The 17965-nt window shown below is 52.6% G+C and overlaps 1 protein-coding gene across 6 annotated transcripts in view; it reads left to right on the top strand.

Moving 5' to 3' along the window:
* The window catches only part of NCAM1 (neural cell adhesion molecule 1), a 330901-nt gene extending 313683 nt beyond the window's left edge, over positions 1–17218 (top strand). For 3 of the 6 annotated variants that reach the window (XM_081098797.1, XM_081098798.1, XM_081098800.1), the window contains 3 exons: positions 9705–9912; positions 10920–11036; positions 14084–17218. In XM_081098797.1, coding sequence (XP_080954923.1) covers positions 9705–9912; positions 10920–11036; positions 14084–14204 — 446 coding nt within the window. In that variant the 3' untranslated portion in view covers positions 14205–17218. Of the gene's footprint in view, positions 1–1291; positions 3703–9704; positions 9913–10919; positions 11037–12004; positions 12821–14083 lie in introns of those variants that run through there. The other 3 variants (XM_081098796.1, XM_081098795.1, XM_081098799.1) reach the window with 2 other exon arrangements.
* The last annotated feature ends 747 nt before the right edge of the window (positions 17219–17965 follow it).

The raw sequence follows: 17965 nt of genomic DNA, 5'->3' as shown, positions 1-17965 counted from the left end.
AGCCATAGATCAGAAGCGTCGATTGGTCCCACCCTCTGTGTTCTCAGGGAGACCCCTTAACACATGCTGGGGTGAGCCTGCCTCCGCGGGCACTGGCCACATGGTCAGTGTCAAAGGCAGGCGCCTGGGTATGGCTGCAAGAAATGTCCTCACTACTGCTTAACAGGGTGCCCGAATGGGGGTGGCCCTGCCATCCTCTGCCCTTTTTTCTCCGCATTCTTCAGTCCGTTGTTTTCTTGAGTTCAGTCGTCTGGTGTGAGTGTCAGATCTGCCCGGCCTTTATGGGACATTTAGGAGCTGAGAGAGTGAGAGGCTTGAGTAACCCCTTTGCAATGAGTCTGCTTCTGATGGCATTTGTTTCTAGCGATAAGATCCCATAGGCAGGGGGCCCAGCCTTGCTGTGCTCACATGCTGGGCACGCCCCATAGCAGCAGCTTCCAGGGTGTGTCAGGTCCAGAAGTTCTGGGAAGACCTTGTCCTCCAGGGTCCTGCCCGCTAGAGATGCCAGCGTCCTCGTTAATCGTCCAGGAGCCCCATTAACCAGAGAGAGCGGGAGGGGCTGCTCACCACACTCTCGTACCATCTCTGAGGAGGTGGCTCTGCGCTGGGTGGGAGATGGAATTCCGTGGCCAGCTGGTGGTAGCAGGTAAGGGGCGCAGAGCTAGGTTTTCTTTAACTGCACTGTGGGCGGTGGGATCGTGCAATAGGAAGAAGAATTCAATTCGTGGTTGAAAAGGCAGCCCCCTGGCCTCTGCACAGCTTGCTACACAGACCGCAGTGATCAAACGCATCTCTCCCACTATGTGTGCAAAGCTCTAGCGACAGGAAGGCCATGGGTAGGCTCATCGGCTGTAGCTAAGAGACCTCACCTTAGTCAAAGGTAACACTCTCCTAATCAAAACCTGTGTCTTACTGGAGGCTTCTGTTCTCTCACTTTAATTTCATGCGCTCGCTGACCCCTAACCCTGCTGTGCTGCTTCTGGCCCTGCTGAGCTTGGGAGCTGGCCTGGTGGTAACACACCGCACTGGGCTCTTCTCTAACCTCCGCCATTTAATTTACTAAAGTTGAATTAACCTTTGATTCTTGTGTTTTCTATATTTGACCTAATTTTTTTCTTTTTATCTATTTTTTTTCCTCTGTTTCTGTCTCTACCTTCTCTTTTCTCCTCCCCTCCCCCTTCCTGTGTCTGTCGTCACACATATCACCTTGGACATCACTGGGACACCCCCACTGCCACCTTTGTTTTTAAACAACCTCATTCTCTCTGGGGACCCATGGCTGGGCCCGCAGCGACCCTGGGAGGCTGCTCTGCGTCCTACACCTTTGCCTCCTTGCTTTTCTCTGCAGTGACTCTTCTTTTGCTCTGTTAGGAACTTAAGAACACACAAAAAAAGTTAAATTTGCTTAAAAGCCCAGTTCCTATGAGAATGATCAGTGCCCCCTTTGGAAGAATGGCCACGGCCCCACGCACTCTGTGGAAGAGGAAGGTTTGCAACTGGAGAAAGCTGGACCTCCAGACGTTTCACCATTTCCGTATATTTTTGTGCCACTTCGTAAAGAGGTCTCCCCTCTTAGTGGCAGTACAATACGCTTGGGAGCTCTTTTCTTTACGCAGTATTTAAAAGGCATCATGCTAGGTTTACAGCGACATTGCTGCGCATCTGCCACTTGCTGCATTTTTTGTCCTTACCTGACAATGATGTAGCAGAGGAAGACTTCTGAGTACCCCTAAAGCTTGCATCAGCTTGTTAAAAAACCCACATGCCCCCATTCTAACCCCATGCTCCTCCTCTGCCCCTCAATACTAGTTGTCTTTGCTTGCATTTCAGTGCCCATATAAGGCAGCCGGACCACTGTGATTCACCTGAGCATTTTGATGACATGCTGGCAAATTAAGTCACCCGGTTGACCGTGCAGCAGAAGAATTGGATTTGTTGAGTATTTACTGGGGTTGATCCAACATTCCGGGAAGCGCTTTGGTCCTGCAGCCTGTCAGAGGGGCCCCATACCCTCTCTGCCATGCTCAAATATGGTAGCAACATGTTCTGACCTCCCCATGGTCTAGGTCTGGCCCCCATTATGCTTGTCCTGCTTATAGTGTTTCCCTGGTTCTGTGCTGGCTCTGTGAGCAGGGCCACCTGTTAACGTGCCCAACACGTGTCAGCCCTGTGAGACACGTGTCTCCCAGGAGGGCGGACACCTGCTACTCAGCTGCAGGTCAGCACAACCCCACATGTCTTGGGGGTTGTGGTTCAACAGTGAGCCACCCAGATTGGAAGCATCCACTGTGAGCCAGGCATGAACCTTGCACTCTGCCCATACATGTGCACAGGGCGGCAGGGAGAACACAGGCCACTCCCAGGCTGCCCAGCCTGGACTGTTGATCAATTGGGGCTCGGTCAGTCAATCTGTCGTACTTCCCGAATGCGCCAAACCCCTGTTGGTCAGTGGCTCTAGTGACATTTTTAAAGCTGGTGAAAGCCAGCGCTCCTCCCTGCTGTTGGGCAGTATGCCGCCCCCACGTGGCCAGGAGAGGAAGTAGGGCTGTATGTGAAAGTCCCACACAGGGACTCAAGGCGAGTCCTGCTTAGTGACATCAGTGCATATTTGGGATGGAACTTCTACTGAATAAAAACTCCCTCCCTCCATTGTGGTCACATATCATTCCACATGTCTCCTCTCTGAGCATCTCCACAGAAGTCTGATTTTTGTTCTTTTTGGTCTCTTTAATTTTTAGTTCTGTGTGATTTCCCCTTTGGGAATCTAAGTGATCCCATGGTTTTGGGGGTAGAGCTGCCCATCCCTAGTGCTCACAGTTTAGAGGCTCAAGTGCAGACACCAGAGACCAAATGCTACTAACAGCTCAGGCAGGATAGTGCCTCCTGCCCCAGCTGCCTCCTGCCCCCGCTGCCTCCAGCCACAATTCAGTCCTCTCCCTCTGGGGCTCCTGGCCACCTCACCCCAGTGCAGCAGGAGCAGTGTGGTTCTTAGGCACAAGGCAGAGCACTGAGGAGAGGCAGGTGGTGCCTCTGGGCCTGGGGTGGGAATCCCAGGTCAGTTAGCAAGAGTGCAGGGAGGGCCAGGGGGGTGAGCTCAGTCCTGGTGCAGGTGAGCCGTCATTGTCCTCCGGACCCCCGGCACACCCTCGATGTCACCTTGGGCAGAAGTCATTCAGGAGCACCCTCCTCAGGGTCCCAGGTCCCAGTCCCACCCGCACGGGAAGGACAGTGTCAGTGTTTCTGAAGGGACTCTTTAGGAAGGGGAGCCTGACCTAGCCCTGTCCCCTCAGACACCCTCACCAAGCAGGCCTCCGCTGAAGCAGCTTTGGCGTCACTGCAGTGGCCGCGTTCAGACAGGCCGCGGCTTGTAACGAGATGCCCTTTGGGAGACAGCGTGAGGACGCACCACTCCCAATGGACACTGAATTCTGGGTCGGTCGTGGCTGTGGCCCAGCCCCACCAGGAATCCCTAAGACGGTGCCCCAGAGAGCCCTGCAGGAGCCACGCCCCCCTCCCTCCCTGCATCCCCACACCCAGCCTCCAGGCCCACAGGGTCTCTGCTCACTTTGGGAAAATCTATACGGCTGGTTTGGATCACGTTTGTCTACTAATAAGAATGCTAACGTTGTTGTGCAGATAATCAGCCAGGCCTTTCTGAGGTTTACACCTTTGCATTATTAAAGGAAATAACAGTCACGTGAACTCTCTGGCGTGTTTTGATTTTATTTGATAGTTGTGTGTCCCACAGAGTGTCGAGTCCTTTCCTCCACCGCACATGTACGTGGAGAACTTTGATCACCCCACAGGGCCATGTACACAGAACTCCAAACTTGCCGCCCACTGAGTGGAGCCCTGTGCCTTTTCTCAGCGATGCTCCTTGCAGGCAGCGGGAGGGGAACGGGCCTTTGCAGAACCAGGAGGTGGCCATTCTGGTGGGGCACACTCTGGGCCACCAGATACACAACTTTGCAGCAAGGCCTCCGATTCCACAGCTCCCTTTAAAACCCTGTCACAGAGGTTGCACGGGGTGTCCTCGCGATGGTAAGAATCTGAACGCTTTCAGTGGCAAACCCTGCTCTGGGTATAACCACAGTAGTTAGATCAGCCGTGGGCAAACTATGGCCCGCGGGCCGGATCCGGCCCATTTGAAATGAATAAAACTAAAAAAAAAAAAAAAAAAAAAAAAAAAAGACCGTACCCTTTTATGTAATGATGTTTACTTTGAATTTATATTAGTTCACACAAACACTCCATGCTTTTGTTCCGGCCCTCCGGTCCAGTTTAAGAACCCATTGTGGCCCTCGAGTCAAAAAGTTTGCCCACCCCTGAGTTAGATGTTTCCCCAAAGCCCCAAGACCAGCCTTCTGGTTGGCAGATCCTGGCAGGAGCAAGCAGATGTGTCAGGGTTGGGTGTGGACCAGAACTCCGCTCAGCACCTGAGTCATGACTGGAGGGGGCGCTTCTGCTGGGCCGAGACCCCGTGGCACACAACTCACGACCATCCGGCTCCTGTAAATATGAGACCCAGGCACTGAAGAAAGTAGGCCTTTCTAGGTCTAGTCTGGGGGCAAGGCAATTCCCAATTCAGTGCCAACCTCTCCCACACCAGAAACCACAGACAATGGACAGCCTGGCTTCGTACCCCCGCTGTTTGGGTCAGCTCTAACCCCGGGGTGATGGGGGAACCGTTCTTCAGAAGTGCTCTGTGCGTGCAGGTGTGCCGGCGGGTCAGGCAAGGGAGGCCAGGAGGAAGAGCTTGCCAAGATAGACCCCAGGAGGTTTTTCTATTTCCTTTGGTAACATGGTACTTACAATGCAGGACATGATCTTGGTCCTTCTGGCTTCCCCGCTCTAAACAATTCTGTAACATCCACTGGGAGATAATGAATGTGGGTTTGACTTGAATACCCCTCTCATCTGTATCCTGGTATTTCTCCTATTTGTGCTTCTTTTTACAAAGGCTGCACACACTCTTTCTCCAGCTTGAGGGGTACCCAACTTCCTCTAGAAATCTTGGCTCTGGGAGGTGAACTGGGTGGTTCCTTTTCCTTTAATAGTCTTTGCTTTCTCTGTATCTATCCAGTACCTCAGTTAGGTCAAGGCCACCAGGTGGGACTCCACAGCTCATCTTAGGAGCGGCTGCTCCCCATGTAACTCAGGGGCAGAAGAGCTGGAAACAGTGGTCCTCCAATGCTCGGACGCACAAGGAGCACCTGGGCGCTTGATCAGATCCCAGTTCCCGAGCCTCGCCCCCAGAGATTCTGATTGGATGGAACTGGGAAGCCCCAGAATCCAACGTTTTAACAAAGCTCCCAGGAGTTCTGCTATAGGTGGGAAAACATTACGCTGAGGCAGTCATCTTTTCAGTAAAAATAAAGTCACGAGAGTCAATGAATAAAGGTGGGACCCACCTAAGTCCTCCAGAAAACAGTCCCTCTCAGTCCCCACTCTGGAGATTGACATTGGGGAGTGTCAGGCTCAATATGCAGTAACAGGCTCTTGCGGTTGGGGAGGACTTGATGGCATCCTCTATCCTAGGCCCTGCCCAGTGCAGAGCCTGGTCCAGAGCATTGCAATATCCCTGCCAAGGGTGTCCAGCCTCTGCTTGAATGCCTCCAGCAGCAGGGAGCTCCCCTACCTAGGCAGGTCACACCCAGCACCACGTTTGAGCACCCCTGTTTGCTAGTTCTGTCTCATATGGAGCTGAAATCTTCCTCCCTGTCCACAGTTTATATCCACTGGGGAAACCAAATAACACTACTCTTCCTTCTCACAACACATCTGTAAACATCTGGAGACAGCATTCTCCTGTCCAGCTAAACAACCTTTCATTTACAAGTGTTCTGTGAACATTTACTGTAAGTTGGGTTCCCTAGATGCTGTGGAGATATAAGACAGATAAGCTATCTGCTAGGAGATCTAGAGGGCACATGTAAATGAACAGAAAATGGTAACTAGTGGTGGAATAAAACAAGTAATATGGTAGATTTGGGGTAGGAGTGCCTAAGTAGATAAGAGATGGAGGGTAGGGTGACATTTGAGCTGAGGTTTGCAGGACAACAGGAAGCCACCCATGAGGTGATAGGGATGGAGTGTTCCAGGTTAGGGATCTGCAGGTCCTGAGGTGGGAACAGTTGGGTGTGTTCAGCAGGTGAAACAAAGGTTCAAGCAGTTGGAGCACAGAGATGGGGTGAGGTCAGTGCCATGAATGACAATGGTTGGAGGAGGGGGAGATTCCATGACTTGTGTAGGGCCTTTAAGTCAGGAGAAAGAATTTTAATTTTACATCAAAAGAAACGGGAGACCACTGGCCTACTTTTGGTTTAATGACGCAGTCTTTTTTTGTTTGTTTTGTTCTGTGTTATTTTATTTTGTTCTTTCCAGTCTGAAGGTACTATCATGGGCATTTAGTTATACAAATGACACTTACAAAAAAAATAAAAGACCAAGACACCCAGAGTGAGATGCATGGTGGACAGGGGGGTTGGGGGGCAGCCAAGGGCCAGGGCTGGGTGTCTCCTCACAGGTTCCCAGCTGAGGGTGACACCCGGCTTCATCCCACCCCGAGACCCAGAATCCAGTCAGACAAGGAGCACCAATATGCTGGCTGGAGGCTCTGGCTGGGTGGGCAGGGGGGCGGGGCCAGTGAGCACCCCTGGGAGGTGGAGGCAGGCTCTGGGTTGGGGAGGTGCCCTCCCTGCCCCACCACTAGCGAGCAGAGGCACCAAGGCCTCAAGATACTGCCTGAGGCTTGGCTGCACCACCTCCAACAATGACATTTCATTTTAAAAAAATCTTTCACCCTCCTGGCCCTCTGGCCCACCCCTGAATGAGCTCGTGTGTTGCCTTCAGAACCAGTGCAGCACTGGAGCTGGTCTGCTGAGCCCAGAGCACAAGCTGACAGCTTCGCTGGCTCTTCCACACATAGAGCAGCTCTCCAGGAGTTTATTTTTCCTCTTTAGAGATATGGCTAGTCCCCTGAAACCATATCGATACAGTAGGTCCTCGGGTTACGTCAGAGATCCGTTCCTACAGTGCTACATAATACGATTTTCGCCATAAGTCAGAACCCACCAACATAAGCACCTACGTCACTGACATGGAGCCCATACACAGCAGTAATGAAGTGAAACAGTAAAAAAATTTTAAAAGAAAGATAACAATTCCTGACCTTTACTTGTGGTAAATAAATAATAAAAAACATAAAGCACATATGTACATATGTTGAAATGATGGACCTTTTTTTTTATAAATAAGTGGGAAATGGCAATGTAACCACAAAACGACATATATTGAGTCAAAGGTAACCCTAGGACTGTCTATATATATAAAAGCCTAAGTGACTGTTCAACCGTTTGACTGTTTGACCAGTAACTATGATGCGCACTGACCACCAGGGGGCAGACACAGACTGATGAATCTCAGAGGGGAGGGGGGAAGGGAAGATTAACCAAAGATCTTATATACATACTAGAGGCCTGGTGCACAGATTTGTGCACCAGTGGGGTCCCTTGGCCTGGCCTGCGGAAATTGGGCCAAAACCAGCAGTCTGACATCCCCTGAGGGGTCCCAGATTGTGAGAGGGTGCAGGCCAGGCCGAGGGACCCCACCAGTGCATGGGGCCTCTAGTTTATGTATAAACCTCAGAATGCAGGATTAGTGCCATTGAATCTAAAATGCATATACCCACACACACAAGGACTTCGGGTTCCTTCTGCAGAAGTGGGTACTAATACGCATTGGGTCCTGATGTCAGGGTATTGCAGCCCAGTGTCGGGATGGAGAGAAAGCCCACAGCTGATGCTTCTTCCCTATGACAGGATTCTACAGACCAGGGAGGCCTGTATTTCTGTGCTTCTGTGGGCGGAATGTGTGAGGACATGGAGAATAGAGTGGGTGACTTTATTCTGCTTTGGTGAGCTGCTGGGCAAAAGACCCTCTCTAGCTGACCGCAGGGACCAGTAGCCAGTTTCCTGCTGCCAGAGCCCAGGGACAAGGTAGCCAGAGCTGGGTCCTCAGGGCACAGAGCCCTTGGCCAACCATGGGGCCATCTGGGGGGCAGGCTGGGATTGTCAGTGCAGGCTTATTAGGGACCAGACAGACAGCCCTGAGGAGTAAGGGCTGGAAACAAGACCAAGGTCCCAAAAGGACAGAACATGTTTGAGAGCCTGGGAGTCTCTTCCAGCTGAGCCCCCCTGCGCCCTAGGTGGGGTGAGTGGCCATCCCTGTCATGCGGGGCTGGAAGCCCATACCATGAATTGAAATTTGAAGTAAGGAGCAGCGGAGTGGGACCGATGCTGGTTGCAGGGCCTGATAGGGACCCCTAGTGCAGACAGAGGAGGCCCCGCCCGCCCCAGGATTACACATGCATGATAAAAAGAAGAATGTGTGCCCCATCTATGATGCCCATTACCTTGGCTCACACGTTCCATTACCTGGAATGGTATGTGCTGGCAGGCCTCTGGGCCTGGCCTGGTGCTCAGCAAAGGCAGAGTGAGACCCAGGGATGGCCATGGTGCCTGCCTCCAGTCAACACACCTGGGTGATCTCAGTGGGTCCTGAGGAAATCAGGAGCTTCAGACAAGTTTGGTGGTGGGATGGAGCTGCCAGTTCTGAAACTTTCTTCTTCCAGAAGAGCAAGCAGAAGTGCCCCTGTTTCATTCTGCTGCCACGTGGGCTTAGAGACGGAGTGCTGTATGGGTTCTTCTTGCAGCATGAGTGCTAGTCTCCCAGACGCTGTGGAATTGCCTAACGGTCAGAGGGTCCATTTCAAGCAAATAACATAGGCTTTAGGGGGCCCTAGGGCTGAGCCTGGGGTCCCTCTGCGATGCCATCAGTGGCCCAGGGCCCTGGGTGATTTTAGGTGGACACCAAGGGAGTAAGACACAGAGGTTGAGTCATTCACGGCGAGTCCACCAGATGGGGATGCAGGAGCTGTGAGAATGTGTGCCCGACTACAGTGGGTTGGTCCTGAGTGTGAGCGAGCCTGTGCATGCGGGTGGTGTCCCTGGGTGAGCCTGCTGGTTTCCCTGAAGTCTGATCCAAATGCGCCTGAGCTCCCAGATGGTGAGTATTCCCAGACCTGTCACCTGGCCCGCCAGGCCAGCGAGGCCTCCATGGCTTCTGGGTACAGTGCAGAAGGACAAATCGTGAAGTCCCTGTGGCCCAATGCCCAACGCTGTTCCTAAAGTAGGGAGAGAAAGTGGGGGGTGGGTGTTGGGCTTCCTATTGTGCCTGACATCCCCACAAGCCCAAAGGAAGCCCAGGGAACCCTCTGCCACCCCATTTGGTACCCTGTTCCTGATGGCTCCCAGGAGCCTCAGCCAAGCCTAAAATCAGGGAGCACCACCTACCTTCCTGCTCCCAGGCTCACGGGGTCCAGCAGAAGGCAGGTCTGGGGGAGGCACAGAAGTGCCGAGCAGAGTTGGAGACCATTTCCCAGACCCCACTCTCGTCCTGACTGTGTCCCCTGGTCTCTGAGATGAGGTTTCCACCTTCCTCTTGAAGATATAAAGAGACTCTGTTGTCTGGACACACACAACACCAGGCAAGGTATCAATCTGCATTCAAATGCCATGGCTGTGTCCTCTGGGCTGTGGGCCCCCCCCCCCCCCCCCCACTCCTGGGCTGCTGCTCACAGGGTCCAGGGTCTCCATCTCAGTGTGTTAACCACCAGCCGTGCCTCTCTCTCCCTCCCACTCAAGCCAATGGCAGCCCCACCGCAGGCCTGAGCACCGGGGCCATCGTGGGCATCCTCATTGTCACCTTTGTCCTGCTCCTGGTGGTTGTCGACATCACCTGCTACTTCCTGAACAAGTGTGGCCTGCTCATGTGCATCGCCGTCAACCTGTGTGGAAAGGCGGGGCCAGGCGCCAAGGGCAAGGACATGGAGGAGGGCAAAGCCGCCTTCTCGTGAGTGCAGACCCGCCGCTACCACGGTCCGGGCTCCGCCCCCGCCCAGGGCCCAGCCACTGAGCTTCCTCAGTCCCCCTCTTGGAGACCCCAAGGGGAAGCAAGCATTAGAGAAACGTTTCTCAAAGCTTGGCTTTGGGGGGATCCCTGTTTGAAAAGCAGACTCGGGCTCAACCTCATAGCTTGTACTTAGAACTTCATGGAAGTGTGAAAATCCCTGCCTAGGACAAAATGAGGGCATTTTCAGAGCTAAGCCTGGGGGGCGAGGGCTGAGATGGGGAGGGGGCAGCATTTGAGAGACACACTTGCCTTGCTGCCATTCACTCCTTCATTCGTTCACAAATCACACAACAAACACTTAGTGAGAAGCTACTCTGGGCAAGGCGCTGTTCCCAGGCTCTGGGTACGGCAGTGACAGAACAGAGGAGAAGTCCTGTCCTCCTCGAGCTGACGACCCAGTGTGTCCCCCAGAGCCTCTGGGAGCTGAGCCTGAGCCAGCAGGAGCCTCTGCAGACTCGCTGTGCTGAGCTGGGTCCAGGCAAGAAGGGACAGAGCAAGGAAATGCATTGCTTAGCACCACCATGTGCCAGGCAATGCCTATGCATCTACACACACGTACATGTTCATACACATGAACATACAGTACATATACGTGTACACGCTTACATGTGTATAAGTGCAGAACCTTTTAGCATTTATCTGTGCAAGGTGCTGTGCTGAGCACTTTACATTCATTGTCTCAGTTAATGTTCACAACAGCCAGGTGACGTATACTGTTATTTGCCCCATTTTACAGATGAAACAATGGAGACAAGGCAACAAATCAGATGCTCAAGGTCACATAGCTAGCAAGAGTGGGGATCGGGGGGAGAGGGGGCGCTGGGCCTGGCTGCAGAGGCCACCTGCCCACCTTGGGCCAGGCCTAGGTAGTTCCTGAGCTACAGCCAGCTTCCCTGGGAAACCCCTCCCCAGCTCCCGGGACTGAACCTGCTGAACTCTCTTTGCAGGAAAGATGAGTCCAAGGAGCCCATCGTGGAGGTGCGCACTGAGGAGGAGCGGACCCCAAATCACGACGGAGGGAAGCACACAGAGCCCAACGAGACCACGCCGCTGACAGAGCCCGAGTACGTGGTGCCGCCGCAGCAGCGCCCCACCCCCTCGCCACTGCCCACCCTGCCCGTGCGGCTCACCCACAGCTCCTGGCCAGCACTGCAGGCTGGGATTCTTGGCTAAGAAATGCCAGACCCTACTCTCTCCCTGGAGAGAAGGCATTCTTGGTTCTATTAGGGTGGTTGTGGGTGTCCTTAAAGGGCTTTTTGCATAAGTGGGATCCCTAGACCCTGTTCCCAAATCACACACACACACCCTGGAAGTAGCTTACGGGAGCGAAGCGTCACTGAGGGAGATGAGCCTTGAGAATGAGACTTAGCACACTCTGTTCAGGATTTCCAAGAATTCTAGGGGTTTCCGAATTCTTCCTAATAGAGGAGGGGACGGGGGACCTGGTAAAGCTCTCTACCCCCCCACCCCCCCACCCCCGTCCTCAGAAGCCTCAGGTAGCCTCGGTCAGAAACAACATCCGGCCGTGGTTGTAATGACTGCCCAGCTGGCATGGCTGCTCTGGGTTTGAAGGGAATGGAATCTAATGGAAGCACAAAATCTGTGGCTGGAGAACCCGTGGCTCTTAGGGGCTTTGGAACACTCACTGTCCACCTTCCTCCTGATTTCCCCACCGTGGCCCGTGGCGCCCAGCAGGGCAACTGGGCCCGTTCCCTGGGACTCAGGCCGCTGCAGTGGTGCAGGCTGACCTGGAGGTGCTGCAGGATCAGAAAGGCCCATCGGGGAGTCCCCTGCAGAGCGTGGAGGGACCAGCAGGGAGGAAGGGCCAGCAGGTCCCTGTAGCCTGACTGCGGCGTTCTCTGTCGTGTCCTGTCTCCTCTTCTGCCCACAGGGCCTGTGCTTCCTCTCGAGTCTCGTTTCTCTGTGGGCCGTGTCCGTGCCTGTTTCGTCCCTGCATGCCTGGCCCTCCCCTGCTCCTCTGTCTCGTCTCAGCTTCATTGTCTATTCTCTTCTACTTCCTGTCCTCCCACAGGCTGCCTGCTGACACCACAGCCACTGTCGAGGACATGCTGCCTTCTGTCACCACCGTCACCGCTAACTCTGACACTATCACCGACACCTTTGCCACTGCTCAGAACAGCCCCACCAGTGAAACCACCACCCTGACCTCCAGTATTGCCCCCCCAGCCACGGCCACGCCCGACTCAAACTCTGTGCCCGCCAGCCAGGCCACCCCTTCCAAGGGGCCCGGAGTGGCCACCTCCTCCCCACCCCCAGCTTCAGCCCCCAAGGTGGCCCCCCTCGTTGACCTGAGCGACACCCCGACCTCAGTCCCTGCCACCAGCAATTTGTCTTCTAGTGTCCTGGCTAACCAGGGGGCTGTGCTCAGCCCCAGCACCCCTGCCAGTGTCGGGGAGGCCTCCAAGGCCCCCCCAGTGAGCAAACCAGCCCCTGCTCCAGCCCCCACCTCAGCCGGGGCAGCCAGTCCCCTAGCAGCAGCAGCTGCCCCTGCCATAGAAGCCCCCCAGGTCAAGCAGGAGGCTCCCAGCATCAAAGGCCCGGACCCCGAGCCCACCCAGCCCGGTGCTGTGAAGAGCCCAAGCGAGGCAGCCACGGTCCTCACTAGCCCGAAGAGCGAGGCTGCCTCTGTCAACGCCACACACCCTGCCCAGGGCGAGGACTTTAAAATGGACGAAGGGAACTTCAAGACCCCAGATATTGACCTTGCAAAGGATGTTTTTGCAGCCCTGGGCTCTCCTGCTCCCGCCGCTGGGGCCAGTGGACAAGCCCCTGAGCTTGCTCCTTCCACTGCAGACAGCTCTGTCTCGCCTGCACCAGCAAAGACCGAGTACGGCCTCTCCTTGTCTCTGTCGTCGGGTTGTGTCCCATGGTAGTGTGCGTTTGTGCTGTGCTGTGTCCTTCTTGTTAGATGTCTCCTCGGCCCCATCCAGGGCTTCTCTGAGGCAACTCTCAACCAAAGGGCTGGGATCAGGCAGAGAGCAGAGGGACACCTAGCAGGTGCGCGAGCAGCCTCCTGTCACTAATTAGGCCACGTTAATTATGCTTTATCCTGATCGTCCTAGCAGCGGCGTCTGTTTTCCCTCGGGAACCCTTGCAGTCAGGCCCTGATGAGCATTATTTGGGAAGCGAGCTAAGGAGACCAAGGTGCCCCTGTTGGCCACCCTGGGGCCCAGAGGCAGTCAGCATGGTATCCAGTGGCGGGCTGTGTCCCCACCAGGACAGCACCGATCTGCAGGGTGCAGAGAGGTGGGGCTGTGGGGTGCCAAGATGCAGTGGCACCATCTGGGGCTGGGGTCTGAGTCTGCCCAGTGTGTCCTCAGGCCAGACTCAGCTCCAGGAACTGGCAGAGTCAGACCTAGGTTTCCGTAGGGGCTCCCGACGCTGATGCCAGGGGCGCTGTGGTGCTGCCACCAAGAGCTACAAGGGCACCGTCACAGGAGCCCTGGGCCTCACTCGGGAAGGAAAAGGGCTCCGATAGCCCTGCCCGCTCGACCCACTCAGCTTCCCTGGGGCATGGCAGCCCACTCTAGCCCTCAGCAGACTCCCCAGGAAAGCTGCCCCAGGAACAAAGAGCAGGTTCTCCCCCTGCCCAGGCAAGCCACAGAGGCATCACCACGAAACACTGAGCACAGGGGTAGGTGGGGTGGAGTGGGTTGGGGTGGGGACAGGCAAGAGCAGGGGGTTTGCAGGAGGGCCCTCTGCAAACAGTCCTGGGGAGCTCAGCCCAGCACAGCTCATTTATACCGAGCTGAGCTGCTGCTCCCATAGCCCCTCGGGCCAAGGAAAGGCTGCATCTGCTGCCCCTCCGCCACCCCGGTAAGGGCTGGAAGGGGAGAGGTCTCGTTCCCCTGGTTTAGTGGCACTCAGCTTGGACTGCACGTTAGAATCACTTGGGTGCTTTTAAAAGTCACCATGTCCAGACCCGTTTTGGGGTATGGCCCCAGCACCCGCGGCTTATAGAGCTCCAGGTGACGCCGACGAGCAGCCAAGGGTGGAGGCCACTGCTCTAGCTTCAGCCCTCCTGCGGGGCTGGCTGAGGGTGAGCTACTCCAGACCCAGGTCTCAGCGCTGTTTCCCCGATTCTCTGCAGGAAGGGCCCTGTAGAAGCAAAGTCGGAGTGCCAGGAGACAGAAACGAAGCCAGCACCAGCCGAAGCGAAGACGGTCCCCAACGATGCCACACAGACAAAGGAGAACGAGAGCAAAGCATGATGGGTGACGACAGCCAAGCAAAGATCAAAATTAAAAGTGACACCACAGCTTCACCAGAGCATTTCCAATATCACACACACACACACACACACACACACACACACACACACACATCTCACCCCTCTAGTGTCTTTTGCCTTTAAAACAAAACTAAACATAAACATGGGATCGCCTTTTTGTAGGTTTATAGAAAGGGTTCCTTTGTTACGCACTCACTTGTAAGAAAATGAGACAAAAAGGTTAACCCCACAGCCAAACTAGGACACTCCGTTCCCTGAAACCATTTAAAAATCAAACAAAAGGACCCCAAATTAAGAATCTAGGAAGCTCAGAAAAAAAAAATCTAGGCTCAGAAAGACCGCACTTGGCATTGCCCAATTGGCACAGAGCAGTCTCAGAGAGAAACACTTCCAGGCACTATAACTAACCGATGAACAAAGTCCAAGTTTATTTTTATACTCTCAGTCGAGTTCGAATTCTGTAAAAACCTCATAAGTAAGTTATCATTTCTGTTCACTTTGTATTTGTTCAGTATGCAAAGTGTGTCACCCCTTCTAGCTGACTTCAGTTCCCACGTAGACTCTGGTTCCGTAGGAAGAATGCCAAATTGCAGCTTCTGGGGCTAGATCTCAATTTGCAGTATTCAGACTTCTTTTTTTCTTTTCTTTTCTTTTCTTTTCATTCTTTTCTTTTCCTTTCTGCCAACTTTGCTTTCCAGTGTTTACAAGTTGACAAATGTTTAACTTCAATGGCATTTCAATGTCCATGTAAAGTAGTTGCTTTTTTTTTTAAGTTCCAAATACCACCTAGGTGGGAGGATCACCGCAGGCCTGCTTTAGCACAGAAACGTCACCCCCATGACTGTTTACAGGGGTAATCCCCTATTGAGTTGAAGTTTTCGCCTGCATCCAACTCAGGTGAAAATCCATCTCGTTCCAGACTGGTTTTGCTTTTTGGTTCTCGGTTCCTTTTGTGTTTCCCTGCGGGTAGGCCGCTTTCTAGCAGCAGTCGCCTGGCCTGCGGTGTCTGGGAGAAGGGCTCTGCTCCCAGCGTCCTGCCCTTCCTCTTGAAAGGTTCCTTAGGCTTTGTTGACCGAGCAGAGAAGACTGTATAGCTGCGGATGGTCTTGGTGAACACACGTTTTGACCCCAAACATCCCCCTTTTGTAGAAAGCCAAATAAAATATATACATACAATTCTTTTTGAGCCCAGAATCTAGATTTGAGCGAAAGAACACGTGTGCTTCAGGGAATGAGTGTCTTTTTTTGGAAATCTGTTGACGTAAAGGAACATCGGCCTTCTGTTCACTTAGGCAGCATTTGTAGAAACAAAAGAAAAAAACAAACAACAACAAAAAACCCCAACCTGCTGTCTGGAGTCATAACACAACTTTCCTGGATTGGAAACAAAGTGGGGGAGAAATACAGAAACTTTACGGGGACGGGAGGGGGGAGAAGGGAAAAGCCAGCCCTTTGTATAGACATTTTGCTTTTTTTCTCATTCTACTTTAGAACTGCAAGCTTGTGCACTGTGGACGCGTGAATATTTTAGTGTGAAACGTGTTTTGTCATAGTATTGAAATAAAACTTCAACATAGTTTGGTTGTGGAAGGTATAGCAGATAGTTCAGAAAAAAAATTCAGGAAAGAAAATTTACTCTTAAAAGGAATTGAAGCCTTTAAACAAAGAAAATGAATAAAAATGATTTTGATGATGATGATGATGCTAAGTAAACAGAAGTCAGGTCACAGCACGCGCTGCTTTCCGAAGGTACAACAGCAAGAGGTGAGGGTGGCGAGACCACTGAGTCGTGCTGTGGGCCACACCCAGGTCCTGACACTTCTGCAGCCTGATCAGTGGCAATGTGCTAGATTATCATTTCAAACTGTGAAAAATAATGGTCTTGTCATTTGCTCAATGTGGGGTTATTTTGCATTTTCTCATCTCCTGGGGATGGAAATGGAGGATCCCAGTCCACAGCGCTCGGCCCCTTTGATTCTAGGGCCGCACAAATTCCGGTTCCGAGGCACAGGCCCGCAGGCACAAACACCTTGAAGACAGTTCTTAGAGCACACAGCAGAACGGGAGCTCCTGCGTGTCAGGCGGAGGGTCCGCAAGGTCTGGTGGCTCTTCTGTCACCAGGTTGTCAGTGGGATCAGTTCTGCATCTCGTGGTGTTAGTGGCTTTGATCAAGGCCAAGCCCACATTATACCTCAAGGAGACTGCGTTTCATTCCAAGCTGCTGTGGTTAGGCAAACTGATTTTTGTTCCAATGATTAGGATGAAAAAGAGGTATAGTCAACCCTCAGATAACCTGGCCCAGGACAGCGGACAGTCACCCTCCTCCAAGAGTCCACCATTAGCTGGAACCCAACCCTCTGCCCACCTTTTGGTCAGCTTCTCTCCCAATATACATAGATTTGTATCTGCATGCGTGAGCTTTCCTTTCCTTAAAAATATAAAATAAAACAGAGCGATGCTTTCTCTAAAATCAAAGAGGGAGTCACTTTATTTTCAAGATGTTCTATCTTTTATGTTAAGAGATAAAAGCTTATAGTTTTTCTTTTTTAATTTTTTGAAGGGGGGTCAATTCTGCCTATTTCCAATGTCTATGTGTCTATATGTGTATGTGCCATACATATGTATTCACATGAATGCCGGCATGGCCGAGTCCTGCTGGGGCACTCGGGTGGACGCCCGGGCCTCCGCTCCCTGGGGCCACAGTGTACGCAGTGCAGCTCTGGCAGTGGAACTCTATTTTCACACTTTTGTATGGAGCCTTCAAGCCCCAGGTTTTCACTCTAGGCTGTCTGTCTGGATAGCGGTTTTCAGACCTCCATTAACATCCCTATCCAACATTCCCAACTTCGGGGGCCTTCTCTCTTGTTATAAACTTTTTACCAAGTGAAACATCGAGACCACCTTTGTTTCCATTCTCACTGGTGTAAATACTGAGTACTAACTGAGAATTTTGACTTTGCATTCTGTCAGAATACTTGTGTTCAATAAAAACTGAAAGAAAAAAAACAACAATCATGGTCAAACTGGGATTTATTTCAATTCAAGGAGAGTGTCGTGGATCAAATGTGGAGGAGCCGGTGGTATTCTTTTCTTTTTTTTCTTTTTTTGACCTGTGAAAAAGGTCAGTTAAATGCAGTGTCTGGAGTTCCAAATGCCTGAATGATGGTTTCTAATTTCCCTCTCAGGATAACAGAGGAGTCCTCGTTTAGAAGGACCAAGTGTCAGATTCGAAAAGATTTTATGCAAATCCTGGTTCTACCACTTCCTTGACCTTGGAAGAGTTCCTCCATCTCCCCAAGACTCAGTGCCCTCTTTTGACAAACTGGAACTATCAAGCTAATAGAGTTGAGGTACTGTTTAGTGAATAAGGCACTGAAAGCCAGTGTAGCACTTTCTTGGCACATAGTAGGTCCTAAACAAATGGGAGTTAGTGCTGTTGGCATCCCAGGTGTGTGACAGCGTCCAACACAAGGTCCCAACGCCGCACTAATCTGAGCGACACCTCCTTTTTGTGTCCTATGTGCCTCATCCTAGTCGCGGCTTGGGTAGTGGAGTCTTCCCCTGCAGCGGTGTCTGCATCCTTCCGGGACTGGTTCTTGCGCTGGCCCTGGGCCTTTTCTAATGTCACAGAGCCGTATGCATCTCTGCGATTTCCTGTGCCACACATTTCCAGCTGCATGGAGGGGACGAGGGGTAAGAGCACAATGCTTACCAAGATTTGGAGAAATCATACAATGATAA

The sequence above is a fragment of the Myotis nattereri genome (genome assembly GCF_964212035.1).
Source record: "Myotis nattereri genome assembly, chromosome: 9".
In the NCBI taxonomy this organism is placed as follows: Eukaryota; Metazoa; Chordata; class Mammalia; order Chiroptera; family Vespertilionidae; genus Myotis; species Myotis nattereri.
Note: the sequence above shows the minus strand (reverse complement) of the source record. Positions and strands in the feature narration are given on the sequence as shown.